At 38.1% G+C, this 22,233-nt stretch overlaps 1 protein-coding gene across 3 annotated transcripts in view; it reads left to right on the top strand.

Moving 5' to 3' along the window:
• Positions 1–22,233, top strand: part of UTRN (utrophin) — a 387,621-nt gene that overhangs the window by 151,489 nt on the left and 213,899 nt on the right. For all 3 annotated transcript variants that reach the window (XM_010584498.1, XM_010584499.1, XM_010584501.1), the window contains exons 46-51: positions 815–896; positions 2,415–2,620; positions 3,784–3,901; positions 7,298–7,503; positions 8,992–9,146; positions 14,369–14,558. In XM_010584498.1, coding sequence (XP_010582800.1) covers positions 815–896; positions 2,415–2,620; positions 3,784–3,901; positions 7,298–7,503; positions 8,992–9,146; positions 14,369–14,558 — 957 coding nt within the window. The remainder of the gene's footprint in view (positions 1–814; positions 897–2,414; positions 2,621–3,783; positions 3,902–7,297; positions 7,504–8,991; positions 9,147–14,368; positions 14,559–22,233) is intronic.

A 22,233-nucleotide genomic window follows, 5' to 3' on the forward strand; every position in this document is an offset into this window, starting at 1 on the left:
TTGAATGTTTGCAGCAGTTAAGACGAAAACAAACGAAGCTGTGGTAAAGCTTAGTGAGAAAATCTTATCAAGTGTGTCGGGAATTCTTGAGTACAACTGCTGTAAACTAGAAGCTCTAGTGTTCAATCTCATTGGCAAGTATATAAGAAAAGAACTCACTGGTTGCAGTAAAACCAGATTTTTTTTCAAGCAGAGCCTGGACATCCAAGTGAAAAAGGAATAGAAATATTTGGCATTATATTATGGATCAGGGAGGTAAGAATTTATTGGGGAAAGGGGCTTTTGATAGTTCAGGGAAAGAAAGATCTGTTTTTACCTACTCAGCCATGAAAATGGGGATTTCCTCCCCCCCCGGTATATTACATGTGCATCACTGCCTTTTAAAAACTTTTTAAAAGTAAAGGAGGCAAATTTGTCTTCACTACAATAGAGTTTAGTGGTAACACTTTTTTCTTTTTAAATTAATTCCCTATTTCTCTACTTTCCTGTCACTGATGACTGTGCACTCAAATAATGAGTCATAGCTCTGATGCTTACGCAGTAAAAACCATGTAAACAATCAGTCTACAGCAGTTCATTTATTCCTGTCCAAGATTTAGGTAAGACACTGGAATGTATTGAAATAACACTCTGAGTACCTCTTGGCGTTTTTATTGTTTTTAAATAATACCTTGAAAAAATTAATTGAAATATCTGAGGCGTGCCATTGTAGCAAGTATGGTGTACAGTATTTTGTCTCTTCTAATACGTGATTACTTTTTTGCTGTTAATATAGGTTGCCTTACTGTTTTTATTCCTCTCTGCTGGGCTGTAGGTGTTCAGAGAAGTGCCTGACAGAGTGAGAGAACTGGAGGCATTTGGGCAGTCTCGTCTTGTTACACAGACAAAGCCTTCTGGTGAGTGATCGGTCCTTCTGTTGTGCTTAAGTTTATTGAGTTTAATCCTGTTTGTGGTCAAAAAGAATCCCAAAAGGAAAACCTTCCCTATGAACTTAGACAAGTGGAAATAAGAAAAGTTGTCCCATCACTGTGCTTGGGGCTGCCTTCATGTTACTGTGGGAGAGAGGGAATGTTTGGTTAGGGAAAAAGTCACTTGGCAGTTCAGGATTGGCGGAGTCCTTCAGGGTTCCCCTAAGATTGTTGAAATAGAGGAGTGTTTTAGTAAAGCTTAGGCCTCCTCATCAGGAGCCGGTGTATTAGGTACAGAAAAAAAACCAAAATAGCTATGTTTGTGACAGCCTGGTTTCCTGTGGATTTGTACCTTGTGGTCATGCCTTTTAGTAGTTCAGATCCCCTAGAAGCTTTCCGTACAGCTAATTATTTGTAAAGTATCTCCTGCATGCAGATTCTCTGCAGTCCTATAAATAAAGGCCATTCTGCATCTTTCAGCTCAGTAGGGACACAGATAGGTCTTTCTCATCTGCTAGATACTTACATTCCTGAATCTTGTAGGGGAAGCTTTCTAAATATGAAATGTTTTTGTACCAGATACTGACACTGGCCGTCTTTTCAAGTTGGAGACAGATCAGCAGATACAGAGTCTCTAAACAAGGTGGTCAGGTCTCCTTTTTAGAAAACTAGGTAAAAAAGACATCCCTTGCTTGAAAGAATTTGCAGCTTGAACTTCAGTAAATTAACTCTTTTTTTTTTTTCAGCAGCAGTAAACAAAATTTAAAGAAACCAACTTGTTTTCCTTTCATACAGGGTGTTAAGTAAAGCTCCTGTATTTCATTGCTTGAGGCAAGTGTGTAATATCCGTGCTCCAGCTTGATTTAACTTAGTGTTTTCTTGGAACTAGAACACAACCAAACACAGCTTCTGGAGCGAATCTTACTGTTCAGCTCATTCCTTGCTTCTTTGCAGTGTCAGGTTAAAAATTTAGAAAGCATGGGGTTGAACTAGCGGGCATCTGTCCCTTCTTAGGACAGTTGCATATTGCCAAGTCCATGAAGCATCTATTGCAGTAGCTCGACTTGTGCTTAAGTGAATTTCGAGCCAGGAGTGGGGAAAACCTTTCAGCCACATAAATGTCTAAAATTGTCTTCCTGAATTTTGTATTCTCTTAAATGAGTAAGGGTCAATTGCCTTTTGTATAAGAGCGTTTAGCTTCACTACATTAGATTTAATGTCATTTTGCCTTTGCAAGTTTTCTTCGTTTGTTTTGTATGTAGGCTGAATCATTTGGGTGAGTCTTTGGCATGCAATGAAATAATAGCCTTTAAAAAAAAAAGCAAAAGGAATTTCTGCTTACTTAGTTTCTGGTGGTTAAAATGCTTCAAATACAAATTTTGCTGTGTTTTCTCTGTAGATGCTGTTGCATTTTTATAGGAATTACAAAAAACCCCTGTAATTCCCACAATTGCACGTGTGGCCATGACTTTTTTTCTTTAACAAAACCCCCAAACTCTGTTTCAGATGTCCAAAAGGTGGTGCTAGTGTCTTCTTCATTGGAAATTCCTGTTCAGACTCAGCAGGCTTCGGAACTTTCTGCACCTGCTGATCTGGATAAAACTATAACTGAGCTGGCTGACTGGTTGGTATTGATTGACCAAATGCTCAAGTCAAACATAGTCACCGTGGGAAATACTGAAGAGATCAATCGGACTATTGCACGAATGAAAGTATGTGTTTTTGTGAAGGCTAGTGGATTGGAGAATTGGCTCATGCTTTAATAGCTTGTACATTCAGTAAAAAAATTACATGTGTTTTAAGAAAAAAGAAACTGACTGCGGGAAATGCATAACTTGAAAATTGCTCTTTAAATACTGTTGTTACTACACTCCTCTCCCCTCTACCATTTCCTGTTAATTCCTGTGTCCCTATGTGAGCTAGGCACTGCTATTTTTTAAACAAAGCATATAGAGAATACTTCCTGAAAATGACATCTTTTTGGGAATGTGTAGATAGCTTATGCTGAAGACTTTGGAGCAGCTTCGTATTTACTTGGAGGGTGACATTTATGATTCACTCTTTAGTGGTTTCTAATGAGTTTTGTTGTGTTGTAGTTAGACTAAACTGATTTCTAGAGACATGCTAAAATGATTAAGAGTTGTAACATTAATGCTTCCGATGTAAATGTTTGTTTCTGTTGATAGCTCATAGTATGCTGAGCCATGACTAAGGGTAGTACTTGTGAGATGTATGCTACCATTAAGGTTCATTTTCTTTGACTTGATATCAATTAACATGAGTAACTGTAGAGTAAAAGCTGCAGGCTAAACAAGTGCTAAACTGTTTCTGTGGGTGTCTAACAAAATCTGGAATTTGAAAGAATAATGTGATGTAGTGTAATTTTGAAAACACTTTCTTTTAACTGTATAATACTTGTAATATGAGCTTCTGGTTCATTGCCATAGTGAAATAACTACGTTGTTTTTATACAATATATAGTCTGAGTGTTTCTTATAATCTGAGTGTTCCTTCCTGTTCTCTTCCTTCTTCATCTCCCTCTGCCTCCCTGCATTATATAAATGATCAGAGCTTGGCAAGAGGAAAATAAGTTATGGAAGAGTGAAAAATAGATACTGGAAAATATTGTGCAATGGATGCGGTAACTGTGGTTTGTACAGGTTAACTTTCACCTCTGGATTTTAAGTAACTAATTCAGAATATTTTTGCTTTTTAAAGCAGTGTAATAATACTCTGACAATTCAAGGGTTACAGTAACGATGGGAACAGCCATCTACTTGTGGCAGCACATACATGTTTTATCTACAAATAATACAGATGATGTTAACTAAATTCTGCTTTTTGGACTCAAAAATCTTATCCTAATTCTCAACAGATAACAAAGGCAGATTTGGACCAACGGCATCCTCAGCTTGATTCGGTTTTTACATTGGCTCAGAATTTGAAGAATAAAACTTCAAGTTCAGACATTAGAACAGTGATCACAGAAAAATGTAAGTTTCTCCATTGTGTTTGCAAATACAGTGTTTCCATGGCAGTAAATGTCTTCATGTCTTTTTCTTAAACTCATGATTTTGAGCCTAGCTGAAGTTGCCTTCCTTGAACAAACTGAAAACTTAGCAGTTAAGTGGCTTTCACTCTTAACAGTCTAGTGAAAATTCCTAGAACAAGAATTGCCATTTGTTTTCTTGACTGGCCATTTTTTTCAAGTACAAAGGTAAATATTTTTGCTGGGATTTCAAAATATCTTACGAAGAATTTAAGTTACTTGACAGCCACAGACCCAGGGATGAGGATTTTTTTATTTAGTGATGAAAGGAACTAATCATGTATCTTTATTTTTGTTGAGCTGTGATACATTGGACAGTTAGTGAAAAGCATGAATGTATTGACTTAGGACAATAACTTTGTGTACATACTTTTGAAATTGTTGACTGAGAGTTGGTAGAGTTTTTAAGGCACTGATACCTGCTTGAAAATGAGTTTCCAGTTTAAAGGTCCCCACCCCCTTTGCAGATTTCTTTTACTGGTACTTAAGCAAAGAAAGCATACAACTGACAATTAGAAACTAAGGGACAATGTATACTTTGAACTCTTAAGCTTTGTTGGTTGCTAAGATTAGAAAATCCATGCAGCAGGAAATATCACAGTTAGAAGTGAAAATGGAAAGATATATTTCCTTATGTTCTCCTCTGCAATGTAGTTTTCCTTTACTACTTCTACATGAATTTCTTTGGTGTCCATAAGACTTGCTGGAGATAATAATGGGGTCAGACAAAAAGCCCACAGACACGTTAAAGGGTCTGATGAGATGCTAACTGCTTCCTAAGATTCACAGGAGCTATGGATTGGTAGGGGATTAAGATCCAAAGAAGCTAAAGAAACTTGTAGGGCCTGAGTTTTGCAGCCACTCGGAACTAGGAGTGAGGTGGAAACTTGGAGAGGGTAGTAACTATTTAGTCCATGTTGGTCAGTCAACAAGGGGAGATCTGGTCAGTGACAAAACATTCCTGATTCTTCAGAAAAGGTGAACAAGGAATAAAGGAACTGTATGTTGAAAATTTGAGTTCTCCTATAGTCTTGCCCATCCAAGGTGGGAACAGAGAAGCTGTGTATGCTGCCATGGATGAAGCTTCCAGCAGATACCCTATAGATGTGTGTGAAGATTTTGCTACCTGTCATGAAACATGAAAAAACTCAAAGGTTTTGTTGCTACTGACATTGGTAAAGAAAAGGTTGCTCTTTGAAGAAAAGTGAAGCTCAGGACTGCTTTATGCACCTTGTTGTTTAAACACTTAGGGGAATATACTGATGTCCTACAAACTCCTGTGAATGTTGTTGGATGAAGGCTAATTACTCAAATAGCTAGGAGCACAGAAAGAGAGAAAAGCTTCCTTCTCTGGAACTTCCCTCCCAATTACTGCATGGACATTGGGAATTAAAAGCACAGTCTCATCGGGAATTCTTTCCAATCTTTCTGCCTTTGATACCAGAATGGTGCCCCTGACAACTTTTTCTGGGAACCTATCTATTGAACCCTCTGAACGCTACCAAGAATTTCATTATTTTTTTGTCCTGTTTTGGTGGAGACTGAAGAGAGGTAAATATGTCAACAGTGCAGAGAGTAAGGTTAACCTGGCCATTAATAGGGAAAAATATATCAAGAAATATTCTTTCTATAATAACAACAACAATAATGATACCATGTAAACATCAAATATCTATCCATTTCAATCAAGTTGCTATTGTAGGCAGCTGTTTCTCAGGGATATTTTTTCCTTCCAGCTTAGTGGGGAGAGCCTAAACACTTAGGAGGTTTTTCTCTGCAGTTCATTAGCCAGCACACAGGGTTATAGCCTTTTTTCACTCCTGCTGTTTTTGCTTTTGCTGTTTTGGTGAAACCACTGATCTCTCACAGCAGCTGCTGGTTTACTTTGAACATACTCTTTGTTAAATATGGTAACTTTTTTTTTTAATAACCTATATTACTATTTGCTGTTGGGTTACTGAAGCTTTGTTCTAAGTTCTCATTCAGCATGACCCAAGTCATGCCTAAAAATTAATCCAAAAGTTGCCTGTGGGTTGAAATTGATGCATTTATATTGCACAGATCATTGGATTTGTCTGCCAGTAATACAGTTACTCTGACAAGTTGGCTTCGCTGCCACAGTCTTTGAGATCTTTGTGAAACTAAACAAAATATTGTCAAATCCTTTGTATAACTGTAAAAGGGTTAAGGAAAAAAAAAAAAAAGCAAAGGGTACAGTTACCGTAAAGGGTTTTAGCTTAAGCATAGCCTTTGGCATTTTTACTTCATGGAAGATTGACGTGATCTGAGTATCAAGTGTGTTAGTTTTTTAATAAAATTGCATATGTAAGATAAATATATTGGATGTGTTACTGCCTACCTGTTGCTGCTCAGAGTACAGATATACTCAAGAAATCTAGCTTAGGCTTTTTGTTTTGTTTGCTTTTTTACTCCTTAGTTCTAGTGGTGTGTTCCTAATAACTGTCATGACAGGTAGTAGGGAAGCTGTTTTCACCTCTATAGACTTTCAAGTAATACTTTTTTTTATGGTCTGTAAGTATTAACAAAAAGGTACAATGCTATTTATTTCTATCTGAGGCCAGACCTACTGCTTTCCCTGACATGCTATTTTTTTGTCCTAGGAACATGTCATGTTGTCTTTTTCACCCTTTGTTTGTTAAAGGTTAAAGCCTGTTTATCGATAATCTAATATAACTCTATTGAGAGAGGAATGGGATACTTAAAGGAAACGGGATGTGGTCAATAACTTCTCTGTAGAAACCTGTGGTGGAATGAAAGTGCCAAAGTAGGCTGTTACTAGAGTGTTTCTACTTTCGCCAAAATTGTAGTACAGGTGCCACTAGACTGCCTTCAACACACAGTGATCTGGAAAGCTTAGTTCACTTTGTATAAGGTATCCAGATCAAAACAATATTTATTTATTTATTTGTACTGGTTTAAGTTGCAGATACACAAAGATGACTTGCTGGTACGGCCACCACCCTAAAATTGTGCTCCTTGGAGCCCTGCTACTGGCATATCTCTGCAGTGCAGCTGTGGCAGATTTGCCTCCCACATGCGTGTACTTAAAAAGTAAAATAAGGCCTTTGAAATATTCCAGAAATAATAGTTGTTACTTGTATGCTGAACTGCTTAAACAAGAGGTAACCAACTACCTGCATTTTTCACTTGCTAGCTTGAAAGTATAAACTACATGGGGAACTAAAATACTGAATATGTAAACTACTGTATTTGAGAATGAATTATATTATTGTCTCTTGTCCTGAGAATTAAGTGGTAGTTATTATGACTACTTGTTTGTTTGCCTCAGGTTTTTCTTATTGTGTGTTGTCCTCCACAGTGGAGAAGGTGAAGAACCAGTGGGACAATACCCAGCATGGCGTGGAGGTGCGGCAGCAGCAGCTGAAGTACATGCTGACAGACAGCATACAGTGGGATGAACAGAGGCAAGAAATGGGGCACCTCATGGAGCAGTGTGAGATCCGTCTGCGTATGCTCCTGCAGGCCTCAAAAGAGATGCTTGCCAAACAGATTTCAGACAACAAAGTAAGACCATCTATGCTTTTTTATTTTCCATACCAGACTCCTCAGTCCATCTAATGCTACTGGATTCAATTGATACGCAAATATACACTTTAGTTGTAGGACTGATTTGGCAATTCTGTCTCTTTTTGGGCATGATATATTCTAAATTGTGTCTATTTTTTATATATACATGTAAGACTTCCTGAGAATCGCTTTCTGGGAGGGAAACAGGTGGCGAGAATGTCTTTTTGTAAGTGTAGTTGAAATGAGCATAGTGTAGCATCAAATAAATGATATTATGCAAAAAGCTTGAACCTCAGACCAATAACATTTTAATCATACAGCCACGGAATGTGGGATGTGTTACTTCACAGAAACCTATTAACAGTAGTTTAGTAAATCCAGGAATGGACCAAGCTATTTAAAATTATCCTGAATTTCACTTCTGATAGGTGCCAGGCATATTCAACACTTCATTTTTTTTTTTTTATCCCCCCCCCCATCCCGGGCAGTTTTTGCTGCTTTTTCATATCACAGCAAACCTGCTGTGATAAATCAGTGAGTCTGATGTCCTTTGTCCTGGTGGCTGTCAGAAAAAGGGCAGGCTGTAGGTAGCACAGGATGAGAACTAAACAGACAAATCAGTGAGGAGGGGCTTTTATCAGTGCAGTATTTAGAACAGGGCTATAATAAAGTTTTAAAAGTGTGTGTGTGCGTGTATGTATATATATATATATATAAAAAATCATGAAGAGACAATATAGGGGTGCAGCTCGGTATGGAAAGAAGCGAGAGTATGACCTTGAGAATTCCTCACTGATCCATAGCTATTTCAGTAAACAGTAAAATTGCGTGCTTTTCATTGTCTTTCTCTACATGAGCAGGGGATTGGCAATGGACTATTAGGTCTGCTTTGCTTTCTTAAGTGAAAGTAGGCCTGTGCCCAAACATGTAGTACAGAGATCGTAAGATACAACTGGACAGATATATATATATGCAAATATATTTTTTTAATTTAGAAATAAACTTGAGGTCAGGATTCTGTAAAGTCAAGGCACCTTATGAATACCCTGCCACAATAAGCAAACACATCTAAAGTATTTTCTTCATTTAAAAACAAAAAAACCCCACAGAACAATGAAATCAAATTCTCATGCTGTGCACTTCCATTTATGCCGCTTCTAGCTCCCGCTTATATCACTATTATCATAATTTAAATTTATTCATGCTACTAAAAATATGGAAGTGTTGCCAGTGAAACACAGAAGAGGATTTTTCTAGCCTTTGGCGGTTCTGGCAAATATAATTTTTCGTCACCTATTTGTGTTTTGATTGGTTCATTGTCAGGACACTTAGTATCTGTAGATTTTCTTCTTAAGATTTTTTCTTCTAGATGAAAAATAGGCACTTTTTGTTCTGTAAAAAAAGCAAAAAGGAGGGTTTAATGGTAAAATGCGTAACATGAAAAATAGTCTGATTTTTATTTTACTCTGTCTCATTGCTTTTTAGCTGTTAGTACAGGATTTACATAGAGGTGACATCACGGTAGCTGCATTCAATGATCTTTCTAATAAACTACTTCGAGAGTATCGTGATGATGACACCAGGAGGGTGAAGGAAACCACTGACCAAATGAACACTTGTTGGGTTAATCTGAACCAAAGGTAATTACATGGTTTCACTGTATATGTAGCTGTTTGTGTCTTAAACTTGTATCCTATGTATGCATGTGTATTGCAGTCTCTTTTGTCCACTTTACTGTGGCATTTAGGGCTACTGTGGGTAATTAGTCAATTACAGTGAAACTGTTTTGAGTTTTGATGATTGAAATTATCACAGTTCACCATGGAAGGCTTCGATATGGCTTCCCATTTATGTGGTGGGTTTTTTTAAGGAGAAAAAAAAAAGTACTTGTCTCATGTTTGGTCTCAGGTGTGCTTGTGGCTATTATTCTCTAAGTGTCTTTGAACAGTTCCTCTCCTGTTCCTTGATGCTAGTATGCTTTACGTCTTTGTAGTTTGTTGCCGTGCTTTCTTTTCATAAGGCTGTAAGTATTCAGCTTGGTCTTCCAACGCATTAATTCATTATGGCCTTTCATCTAATGGAAACTCCCCCTGAATGGGGCTGTGCTTTGGGTTCCTGAGTGCGATGCTTCTAGCACTCCCATCTAGAAGATACTTAAGCTTATAGGAATGGAGACATACTTGAACCTTACTTCTTTCTATTCATCCTGTATTAAGACATATTTGCAAATATGTCTTAATGAAAATATGGTGTTTCCCTATGCATAATGTTTTTTCCTGCAGTGTAATCTAATCTCTGCAGAAATTCTTTTTAGTATTTGATAGACAGTTAACATTTAGAATAGTGTCTGACTCAGTGCCTGCAGCTTAAAAGATGATACACTTTGTGGTTAGAGGGACAGAAGAGAAAATTGTTCCTGTGTGTATGGGAGTGGGGGAGATGACAACCTAATTCTGTGTGTATGTGTGCATGTATGTACATGTAAAAGGGGAAACTGCTTTTGTAATGAGATGTCAGTTAAGGGAATAAAAATCCTAGGTAATTATGCCTCTGAAGTTGATGTTATCCTGGGGAGTGAGTGGCAAGAAGTAGGTAATGAAAGAAGCAGAGTAGAACGTCATCTTATCCTTCTTTTGGAGGAAAATGGTCATTTTGTGCTTTTGATGTGGCAGCTGGTTTCCTGGTTATGTCCACTGAGAGATGAGGTACAAAATAGTCAAAACTTTGTATGGCTCATTCCATGTTATCATTTGAGAGAGAATAAAAATTTGTTAATCTCTAAATGTTTTGAGATGTAAGATAGGATTTGTTAAGTGAGTGAAACATTTAATAATTATTCTGTGTGATGCGGATGACTTCTTTTCATGGTTCTTCAGACAACTTCCAGTAGAGTGTAGGAAAGGCTTTGGCACGTGACAAAACTTCCTTGGCTTTTTACTTTTACTTTTTCTGAACTAGGTTGTAGTGATGAGGTCATCTTCTGAAACAGCCTTTCCTGACCATTCATTTGCATTAAGATTAGGGGCTGCAGCATTTTCACCATCAGATTATCTTTTCTTTCCTCACAGTAAACTAGTAATTTTTCCAAAAATGCCATTAACTTCATCTGAATGTCATGATGACATCTGGGGATGAAGATGCAATTAGACCGTGAGGGGAAACAGCTCTTTGTTGGATTAGCAGTAACAGTAGACTACAGCTCTGTAGTAGTCTCATTTACATTCAGACTTTGCAGTGTTTTGGCTAGAACTGGCATAAAACTGCCCACCACTCAGAGCAGGTGACCAGAAAGAAGAGCTCCTGCCTGGAAGCCTCTAATTATTTTTGAATCTGCTTAAAGTCTGGAATAATAAGCAATTGCATTCTGTTGTGTATAAGTGAAGCTCCTCAATTATCACTAGGGCTACTGTTCTGCAGTCTCCAGCCTTAGGAAGTTGAGTATCTGCTTTGTTTTTTAACTAGGGATAGAATGTAAAGGAGAACTCCGAGAGCCAGTGGGTAGCCAGAGCATGGACCTGCTCAGCATAACTCCATAGAGCAGCAGAGTAGAATCAAAAGGGGAGAATGTGCAGTGAAAGCACTTTTTCAAGGGAATGAAGGCTTTTATACTTGCTTTAAATGCAATAAATAGAAATACTAGTGAGCCTTGAGTGACAAGGTTTACTTCATGTGGCAGATGTCAGGACATGCAGGGGTTGTATATGGAGCACGCATGTGGCCCTATGGCTTCTTATAAGGGCAGATCTGCATTGATAGCATAATGCTTTAAAATACCAATTTGTTCCCATGCTTGGAGGTTTTGGAATGGGTCCTTAGTAACATCACTTTGGAGAATCACAGTCCTGAATAGCACAAGAACACTACCAGGGAGACTGTAGCCATGGCATGTAAAGTTGAAGGAGCTTATTTTAAAACTGTTGGCATTAAGAGATTGAAGCTCCCCAGCTTGACTTTGTGTAAAATGGATACTCTACCCAGTGGCTATTTATGTTCTGTTTTTATACTTTAGGGTGAAACTGTAGTAATTCTTTGTGTTTCTGCTGCCTCCGTAATGGATTATAGTTGATGTCTGTACAGTCTCAGATGTTATTTTCTGACTTTCTTTTATCACACGCTTGTATGCATTGCAGGTTTTTAGTTTAAATCTGAAAAAATAATTGGGTGGAAATCTGAAACAGTGCCATGACAACTTAAATAATAGAGTTACAATTTTCATTTTCTTGGATGTGTCTTTGCTAATAGAATCTGCTTAGACCTTCTCCACTATCACTGTGTTAAATGAAGTTAGCCACATTTGTAAAGGATTCTCCAGGTTCTCCTTAAATGTAAGTTTTACGTCCTGGAAGGACCCTCTGTCTTTTGAGACTGTTCTAATTGTATTAGAATTCTTTGAAAATGTGAGTTATCTTTTTATAGCAAGGGGTAGTCGTTAATCTGCAGTACAGAACTCTCCATCATTTTCTGTTTTACATTTACATTCTAGCCTTTACTGGAAGGAAATGAAAGTATTTGTGTCCGCTCTGTAAAAGTATTGCTTGCTACTGCTATACAGGTCCTCTTTAAAAGCACCCATGTAATCTTAGAACATTAGTTGTAAATCTGTTAATTTAGGCTGCTGGAGTATGTGTTTAGTGAAAGGGATGATTTTCAGCTTTAATTCAAATATCATGACAGCAGTGGGACTGTAATAGGATTTCATTCTTTCCTTTAATTTCAACCAAGCAAAGTTTGAGAAATTAAAACTTCAGGCTGAAGATGTCATTCTTCAATGAATGTTATTAGCTACAAAGTTCAGGTTGTCTCAAGTCCCATCTAGTACATCAGTACTTAGGCTTGGAGATCTGGGTCACTTAGAGTGTTTCATCCTTTGGGGCTTTTCTTTTTCTTTGAAGGTCACCTTTATTACCAGTCTGTTCTTCCTGTTGTCACTCCTGTTCTTCCACCTTTGGCCTTAACCCCCTGCTAGGGAAGAAAATCCCTGCAGAGGGAAAGGGTTTTGAAGTCAGAGCTCATAACTGCTTTTACTTTACATTTTTCTTGCAGTTCCTTGGTGTGCTCTAATTTTGAGCTGGTGCTTGTTATCTTTTCTAGGCAATATCTATCAAACCATTTGTAATCTCTAGCATGCTATTTATTATTTTTTCTCAAGAGTTGGGTGAAGCATTCCAGGGCTTCAAGTGAGAAGCAAGAATGAATGTTTCTTGCCCTGCTAGTCGTTTACCGGTAGCCAAAACTTGGGTGAGCATTAAGTCAGGAGTGATTCACACAATCTCATTTTGGATAAATCAATTATTAACAAGTGACATAAAACCTAAGCTTCTAAAGTGGGGGTTGCAACACTATCTTTTTGCAAGTAGTCTCTAGAAAATTCAGTTGGTTATGCTAATACTTAGGAATGTACGCCTGGCAGAATTGGAAGTGCATGAGATTTTCTTACTGCCCTTGAAGGAAAACAGCTTTTCCTTGCATCTGTCTGTCCTGATGTGCTAGCAAACCAGAATACCTGCTTTGAAATACCATCCTGAATGGTAATGAACATCTATAGCTTCTTTTCTAAAAAGAATATTTTAGTTACTTTTGAACTTGTGACTCTAAACACAGTGATTCCCTAATGCTGCTGAGCAGTACTGTTGCCACAGCATGGCAAGGAGCAAAGAAAGCCGAAGTAGACTAGGAGGAAGCAGAAGACATATAAGTTTGGTCCTGTCTGGAGAAACATGTTCAACTCATGTGAAAATATCAAATGCTGAGTGTTTTGGCCTTGTCGTACTTGAAATTAAATATCACTTTACCCCTGAAATCTTACAATATGATTAGTGCTTGATGTGAAAATAAAATTGAACTTGCTACTTATTTAGCAGCAGCATTCTAGATGGTACCCCTGTTAGGGATTTCTGTACAGTGTGCTGTGTGGGACAGCTTGTTTCTTTCTTTTGTCCTGATTTTGGGAAAAGGGATACTGCAGAATAACTGCCTCAAATGGATGATATTTAGTCTGTCATGCTTTAATTAATATTGTTAATCAGAGGTGACTGTAGCAGTTTCACATCTGAGTTTCATTTCAATGACAAGGAAACAGTTCTGTTATGCAGAAATACAACATGATCTTTTTCTAGGAAATCTTTTGAAGTTGCTTGTCAATAATATAATCCAAAGGTTTTAAATTAGTTCCTTGCATCTTAAAAAATCCTCTTACAAACAAAAACTTTTGTGTTTGTACCAACCAGAGATCTTTTGGATTGATTGAAAATTTGGACTACATTCTGCCAGTCTTTTTTTAGATTTAAGGATGTTGAGCATGGCATGGCTGTTACGATGGCAGTGTATTATTCTGTCTAAGTGATAGCATCAAAAATCTTGTCTTTTAGCAGAGAGAAACAGGTATTTGACTTTTCATCCCTCAGCACTTGAACTCTTAGAAATTTAGGGAAATATTTCTGCCCACTGTAAGAGAGGAAGAAAAAAATCCTTCAAACCCTCAGCACTTCTATTCTGTTTGATTTTTTGTTGATGAGGAAAAGCATTCACGCTTTTCACACATGGGAATAATGCTTCTACCATTTGGGGTAGCATAAGTCCATGATGGTAATACTCGAAAAGCTAGGTTTTTAATTAATAACTTTGGTTTTTCCACATGCCTTTTTAAAAAGGGCTGTGACATATATAACCAGTTTAGAACATCTGTGGGTAGCTATAGATATAATAACCAGAGAAACAGTGATATAAATAATGATAAAACAAGCTGTGACAGATGTATAGTTTCTTAAGAGATAACTTTCAGATTTCCTTTTAGTAGTTTCATTATGATGTATGTAATGCTGTATGTTATGGGGGAATAATCTGACACTTGTCTTGTTTTCAGAGCTGTTGATAGGCAGAATTTCTTGGAGACAGAGCTAAAGACAGTACAGGCCTCACACAAGGATCTGGAGAGCTTCCTAAAGTGGCTTCAAGAGGCAGAGACAACAGTTAATGTTCTAGCAGATGCATCCCAGCGTGAGAACACTGCTCAGGACAGTGCCTGCATAAGGGAACTCAGAAAGCAGATGCAGGTGAGAAACAAAATATACTGCTGTTATTCTTGCTTTTTCTTAATGGCAAATGTTATAAAGGAAAGCTATCTGCTAGAGTGGGGAAACCTGCAGCCTATTGGAAGGTGTTTAAAAACCAGTATTTTAGAAGTCAGGTGTGTAAAGGAAGCAGATTTTTCTTCCTAAGGTTTGAAACACATATTTAGTGGACATCTGTGGCACTGAGGGCTCTTAAATGTCCTCGGAGGGTGACTGTATTCAGGAACGTATACTTGATTAAACCAAGTCATGTTGTGTGATTGTCCAAGCAAACAATTTAAATCTACTTCCCTCCAAGTAAAGCCCTCCTGGGCTGCACTGACTCCTATCCCTGCCTGCTGCCTTCCTCCTGCTTTTACAGCAATTCAAGAAGTTGTCATGCTTGGATCATCTCTTCTCCTTCTCCTGCTGCCCAGCAGCTCCCCAGCTGGCCTTCCTTCTTGTGCAGGGCACAGACTGGAAACCTGAGAAATAACTGAGGAGACTAACTGACTCCACTTACAGTCCTTTTTAATATATGGACACCCTAGCTTGTCTAAAATCTAGAAATGAGATCCCTTCTCCCTGTCTAAGAAGCACAGACTAGCTGAGTACCACATTGTTGGGCTGTTTCTGCCTTTGCATATCCCATACATCTCCTTTGCGGAGGTAGGAGGGAGAGAGAGGAGCTGAGTTCAGTCTGCATTAAGGGTACAGTGTATTGAGGGAAAACAGGAGGAAAGGGTGTGGAGACCTGACAGCTCTTCTAAGAATTACTATCTTTGAGTCTGTGGCAGCAAAAGGTTGAGCATCACTGGCTAAAAGGATTTTGTATTTCTAAGATATATGGATTTCCTTTGTCCTGTTTACCTGATGTGAACGCTTTTCATGTGTCATCTTTCTCCTGAATGTTTTAATATTTTTTTTCTTTCAATTAGATTGCCTCATTTAGCACAGTTATTTTGCTATGCACAGAACTGGGTGGCTATATCAGTTACTAAATCCTGCACTCTGGGTTTGGAATAATGTTGCCTGTGGTCTAAGTTCATGGGGTTTGAGCAGCTTATAATGAAAAAAAGTTTTCAGTAGTGCTGTTAATCTGAACATATCTATATGAATCTAAATGAAACAAGACAGTTTAAAGTATCTGATAGCAAGCTACTCACTGTAATCATAAGGAAGAGAACAATATATTGTGGAAGCTTGTGTCTGTTGAAGATGACATGTCACTAACCAATGTTTATATGATTCTGGTCAGTCAGGTAACTCATGCTTAAACTAGTCTGTAATGGCAACACCTAGAAGTTAATATTATCCTTTTCTATTGGCAAAAAACTCCAAACAAGTAGTGTAGTGGAGGTGGAAGAGCTAGAATGGGACCACAGTAGGCTAACAACATGAGGCAGTGCTGTGCATAGACTTATTTCTGCATTACTTTGCCTTCTGCATAGTCAATCACACCAAGATAAAGCTGTTATTTCACAATTTGCTTGTTGGCTCTATGCAGCTGTGAAGCACCTTAATCATGGAAGATTGTTCGCCCTTCTTCATTGTACTGCAGCCTGGTTAAAATTGCCAGAGTTGTGCTGTGTGAGGGGAGAACTGCTGGGCAAGACTGCCCACTGTGTGGAGAAGGTCTATGGTCTATGGTCAGCCAGCTCTTGACCATGCCCATTGTCCTGGCTTGTAACCATTGAGAAGGCAGATGTAGGTGCTTGGGCATGGCCTCCCCTTGTTCAGCATCCCATTACCTGATACTGTCCATCTTTTTCTGTGACTGTATGCTTCTACACGCTGTGCGCATGAAGCATAATCACTTAACTCACCCATGACTTTACATAATATTATGAGCTTTTTTCAACTACCAAAGGAAGTACAGCATGTCAAAGACTATCATAGCATAACGGCTTCTGAAATGAACTTTGTTCCCTACTGTCTTTCAATCGCACTTTAAATATAACTGAAGACATTCATATCATGACACTGGCAAACACTCAAAAAATCAATGTTTCTGTTTTCAAATATTTGTTGAGATAAACTTTTGAAAACAAAATGAAGCTCTAATGTCTTGCTGTACCTTAAAAATAATCCAGCCCACTCCCTTGCAAGTTCTTAAGCTTAATATCTGATTAAATAAAGATCATTTCCTGTTCTTCCCCTGCTGAGTGGTATAAAATAGCAACGTTCTTCTCTTTGTGCTTTCAATATGTGAAGAAGTATTTCTTCTAAATGGTTTTAAGAAGAATGCAGGGCTTGTGACTTTCTCTGCTCTATGTGAAGATGCCTCTGCCCCCAAGGTCTTGCATTGAGTAAAACTTTACTATGAGTTTAAGGTGTGATAAATTCTTGGTGAAATATGTGCTGAACATAGACAAAACATGATGAATTTTTGTTGTTGTTACATGTTATGTATTTTTCAAAATAGGATCATCTGTTAAACTGACATCTGTGTGTGTGCATGGGAGGACTATCCTCCATTACATTTTGGGGCTAACTTGTTTGGCTGCAGCTCAAGCCACTCTACAGTGGAATCAGTGATCTGGGCACTGTTGAAGCCTTTTTTTTGCCTTCCATTGTGACATCTGAGGCCAGCAGCAGTACTATGTAAATAATGCAAACTTTGAGTGTGGTAATAATTTCTTTTTGAAAAGGAGGAAATTCACGATTATATCATCACTCTTTCTAATTCATTCTCTCAGTATCTAAAGGTTGCAGACAACTTTCCTTTCAGGTTAGCTGAAACATTCCAGTCTGTTGCAAAATATTTAGCAGCCACCTGAAAGAGGTTAAAACCTAATTTGGAGCAAGATGCAGAAAATGAGCTAGGAAATAGTAAGAAGTAATGCTGGGTCAATGTGTGTGAAGTCTTGTGCCTGCAGATGTAAAGGTGTTCAAAATAACTTGAAAGTTTTGTTTTACTGTAAATTAAAATTGACATGACCAGTGGTGGGCTGTTTGTCTCATTGCTTGATTCAAACTTCTCTACTAGCTGGGAGGGAAAAAAGCAGACCTGAAAGAAGGCAGGTGGGGACCGTGGGTTCTGTCTTACACAGAAGAGGTTTGAGCTCTTGCACAGTGATTTCTGAATGCCTCGGTGTTTTTGGACTTGTGCTGCTTCGAAGGCTTCTTCAAAAGATGTTTGGTAACAGCATGTCAGCTAATGAGGGTAGGCTAGAGCTGGTAGGTTAAAGGAACAGGCTTGTGGTGGGAGAGAAGAGTTGATACAAGTCAGGAGCAATGGAGTACAGGGGGGTGGTTCAAATAAGTGGTGAAGGTGAGGAAAGAAGGTGTCTGGCAAGGTGGAGAGTACAGGTGGTAAGATTTCTGTATACAGAGTGGAATGAAGGCTCTGTTTCCTCAGAATGATGTTGTCATCGGTGCTGGACGGATCAGGAACAAAACAGAGTACAGGTAAAAGGTGTTTACATTGATTCAGTTCTAAAAACGAGGATGAAAAGGTTTTGTTAGCAGAATTGGATGGGAAAAGTTTTTACATCTGCTCTATGAAGAACCTGCACCTGGCATTCATCCCCTCAGATGGAAAGTGTCTGAGAAGAGGCAAAGCAGCGTATAATGCACTGGCATCTAAGCGATGCATTATCTAGGATCATATGAACTTGCCGTGCTACCCATAGTTGGTGCCTCCATACTGTGCTGATTGATGTGCTTGAAAAGTGTATGTACCTGTTCATGTGGCAATATGCACATTAAATAATACAATTGCTTGTAATGGTGTCTGCCACATACTGTGTCGATAATGGCCTCCCTGAACCTTTGCTACAACAGCCTCTCTAATACAGATTTAAGTTGATTCATCATAGTACCTTTGGAAGTAATAAGAAACAGCTGTCTCTTGTTATGCTGCAGTATCGCCACACCTAGGGGTATGTTGGCTGTATTGCATTGGGAGTGCCTCGCTGGTAGCAAAACACTTCCACGCTCTTGAATGTCCTACTGCCATCCGTAGATGGCTTAAATAATTCTGCTTTGTCATTGGAAAAGCATCAAAATGGTATTAGCTCTTTGGATTCAAGGATGGCTAGGAAAAGGGGTGATGGTGCAACTGTATGCTTTTAATTTGTCAAAACCCTATTCTTTCTTGTCCTAATAAGTCATTCAGGAAAAGGTTTTAATTGAAAACAGCTCCCGAAAAACGTTCCTACTTTCTGGTGCAAGTGAAAACCTTTGAGGTCCTTTTGACTAAATTAGCTTTAAGAGAGTTTTCATAGCAGAGGGGTTTACCCCCTGCAGTTTTTCCTTTTGTATTGGGTAATTAGTTTTGAGAAGCTCCTGTATGATTTATTAGCCTTTAACATATAGCTGATATAATTAGGGCAGGTATTCCTCTGCTCCTCTCTCAAGATTTATAACAGAGTCTGTTATTCACTCACTCTCCATAGCTCTGCCAGAGCTGCGTTCAGTCTGAGAGCGAGAGCATCCTTTCCCAGAGTGAGGGAGCAAATGCTTGGTCTGCCGATAGAAAGCAGCTACTAGGGGAGAACAACTGTTGTGATACACTGGAGCTGTGTTCCTGAAGGAATTCCTTTTTTGTTCCTGCAGCTTTCAGGCTTAAATTAATAACCCTTCCCGGCTATTTAGTGCACTCCTGAACGGTGGCAGACGCTCGGCTGCTCAACAACTTCATTTACCCTCTGCACAAGCAGACCTGAGCAGTACTGGTTAGAGGGATCTGTGAAGGCTGTTGTTTTTTTTTTTTGCATTTGTTTCGCGGGGTTATTTTGGGAGAGAAACTTATGCTGTATCAACCTCCTTTGCCTTTGAAACGTATAAAGCCTGTGGCTCGCAAAAGCAGTCCTGGAAGAGAGCATGCTCAGAAAGCTGGCAAATCATTGTCCAGTGACCGGGAGGAAATGATAGTTGCTCTTCATTTATAATGCAAATTCTGAGGTGTCTTCAGAAGTGTGGCAAACTTAAAATGATGGCTGTCGTGAGAACATCTCTGCAGAAAGTTGTGGTGTTGTTGCATCGTTTACAGAGGATGGCAGTTTCTTCTCCCCGTTACCAGAAGCTTTGTAAGGTAAGAAACATAAGCCCTAAATCTCGAGAGTGTCTAATGCTAACTCTGTTGTCTTTCTGAGATAAAAAGAAAAGAAAGTAAGAATGGGATGAGCCTAGATATTTTTTGGTAGTATCTAGTGTGTTTTTAAAGCCTGCCATGCTCTCGTGTGTGTTTTGTTAAAGAATGCAATACAAAAAAACCCTGTGCTTGTCAGAGGGATACATTCCTTAAAAAAAAGTGCTCTCTTGCCTGCCATTTAAGTGTCTGGAAGGAAACTGTTAACGTTGAATGATCTTTTGTAAAATACTACCACATCTCCTTTTCCAAAGGAGTTGGTTAATTTGTGGTAAATGCAGTACTTTAACTCCTGGGTACCCATTATGTAGAATAACTGCATTCTTCTATGCCCAGTGTTTTTGCTTTTGAGCTTTTTGAAACTTTTAATTAGGAATGAGTTCAGCAGATTAATACGCAGCCATGAAATTTTTTACTTCACCTGCCTGCATTTATAGAGTTCTTTCAGAAATAAAAAATAAGGAAAAGTTGGAAGAAAAGCATGTTGAGATAGGCTACCATTCATATTGGTGTTTTTGCTGTTACCTGTTTTGGTGGCTGACTATTTCTGCTTCCACCAAGACAGTGTTTACTTTTTTTTTTGCACAGGTTCTGCAGTTCAGAACTTTAATACTGTGGTAATTATCTAAGCTACCTAGTAAAAATCATTTTTTTAAGTAGGTTGATCACTCAACAGATTAAAATAAATAAATAAAAGAAATTCAAACTGGTCTGTAAAGTCCACAAGTTGTTACTGCTGCGGTGTTGGTGCTTGTGTGGAACGGTCATACTGTGCTGTATTATTGGACTTTAATATAAGGATCCTACTTAGTAACTTTGGAAAAATATAAAATTGGAGAGGTCTTCAGCTGTATACTGGCATAACCTTATAGAAATTCTATTTGGCTGCCTTTGAACTTGTTTTTTTAGTCTTGCTGCTTGTGATACTTTAAAACTGTTTGTGTGTTTTGGTGAAACTACACCCGAGTTTTGCGTACAAGGTGTGTGAAAACCAAAGTGCATGACCACGTCTTGTTTCGACAATAAAGCAAAGCCACCGTCACTCACCGTACTTGCTTCAATCTGAAATGTGTTTTCTATTGCAAGAAATACAAAAATGACATCAAATAAAAGAGATCCCACCTCTATAGTAGAGTTTGGAAGTAAGAAAAGGGTATAATGTGGTATCTGGTTCATAATGGTGAAGCTTGTAGAGGAAGTTCTGGCATATGGGGAAAATCACGTTGTTTTCAAATGGTTGTTTCAGTGTGCTACTGTTTACAAAGCTGTACTAAGACATGTATCTTCATTATGAATAATGATAGACAGTAGTTTGTATGCATACAAGCTATTTTAACGAGCATGCCTCAGTTATTCTTGTCTTTATCAATTCTATCATTAAACTGGCCTGTTAGCTCTTGTGAATAAGGCAATTTCTTTTCATTAGTGTAAAGGCATGGTTTTTAATTGTCTTTTCACAAGCACTAGGAAATTAAAAGTGCTTTAAAACCTATTTAGTCACATTTTTGTGTATAAGCTTGTTTGTAACAACGTTTGTCACACAAGAACTATTTAGTGACTTTTGCGGTAATAATTATTTGTTAATTAGGCTGAGAGCCTAGTAAATGGTTGGATACTTAATTTGTTGAGTTTAGATCTACCCAAGGGGTTGTAAAAATCTTCTCAAAGGCTATTATTAAAATATATTTTCTGATTGAGAATCCATGCAGTGATAGCCTTGGGAATTTTTGCGTAGCTTAAAATTACACGTTGTATGTTTTTCTGTTTGTTAAAAGGTCATGCAGCTTAGCTTTTTCAGATGTCTGTGCTTAGTTTACTGAAAGTAGAATTGTTGGTCTGCCTGTAGAGTTAAATCCGACACTTACTGAGGAAAAAGGAATCATTTACAATCCCAGTCACTTCCAGCAGGTGTCAATGTAAGGCAATGATATATGGGAGTCTAGTGATGGAAATGTTAATACTTTGATGAGAAAATGGTATGGAAATTACAAATTAAAAGCAACTATGACAGCATGTCAGGAAGGATTTCTTGTAGTGCTCTGTATACTTCTGTCTTCAGAATTTCACAAGTTCATACATGTCTTGTGAACTCTGCTGATATACTAATATAGTTCAGTTCTGCCAAAGAGAAGCTACTTACTATACAGTATATGAATTTCTGCATTGTGTACATGGTAGTTGCTTTATGAACTAGCATCTAAATGTTTCATGTGAAGTGTCCTCTGAAGCATAACAGAGTGCAAATGAAATAAACATGAAAAAAAGTGCCAATGTAATTCTTGAAGTTAGTATTTGTTTTAAACTGCAGTGTTTAGAAAAGAATAAACAAGGCTTTATTACTGAACTGTACTGGGGAAAGTCATAATTGTTCCTCTTATTAGCAGTTTTGTGTAATAGTACTCAGCAGTCGTAGTCTTCATTTTGCAAATTTCTTAAAAGCAGAAACAAAAATAAACACTTTGACATATTACTGCATTGCTGAAAAATAGGAAATCCAAGGTTTAGGGTATTTCTTCTTTTGCTGCTTTTTCTTTCGCTGATTTCTTCATACCAAGGTGAGTTTTACCAGATGTAACTTTTCAC

This window comes from Haliaeetus leucocephalus, unplaced genomic scaffold (assembly GCF_000737465.1).
Source record: "Haliaeetus leucocephalus isolate CR32 unplaced genomic scaffold, Haliaeetus_leucocephalus-4.0 Scaffold992, whole genome shotgun sequence".
Classification (NCBI taxonomy): Eukaryota; Metazoa; Chordata; class Aves; order Accipitriformes; family Accipitridae; genus Haliaeetus; species Haliaeetus leucocephalus.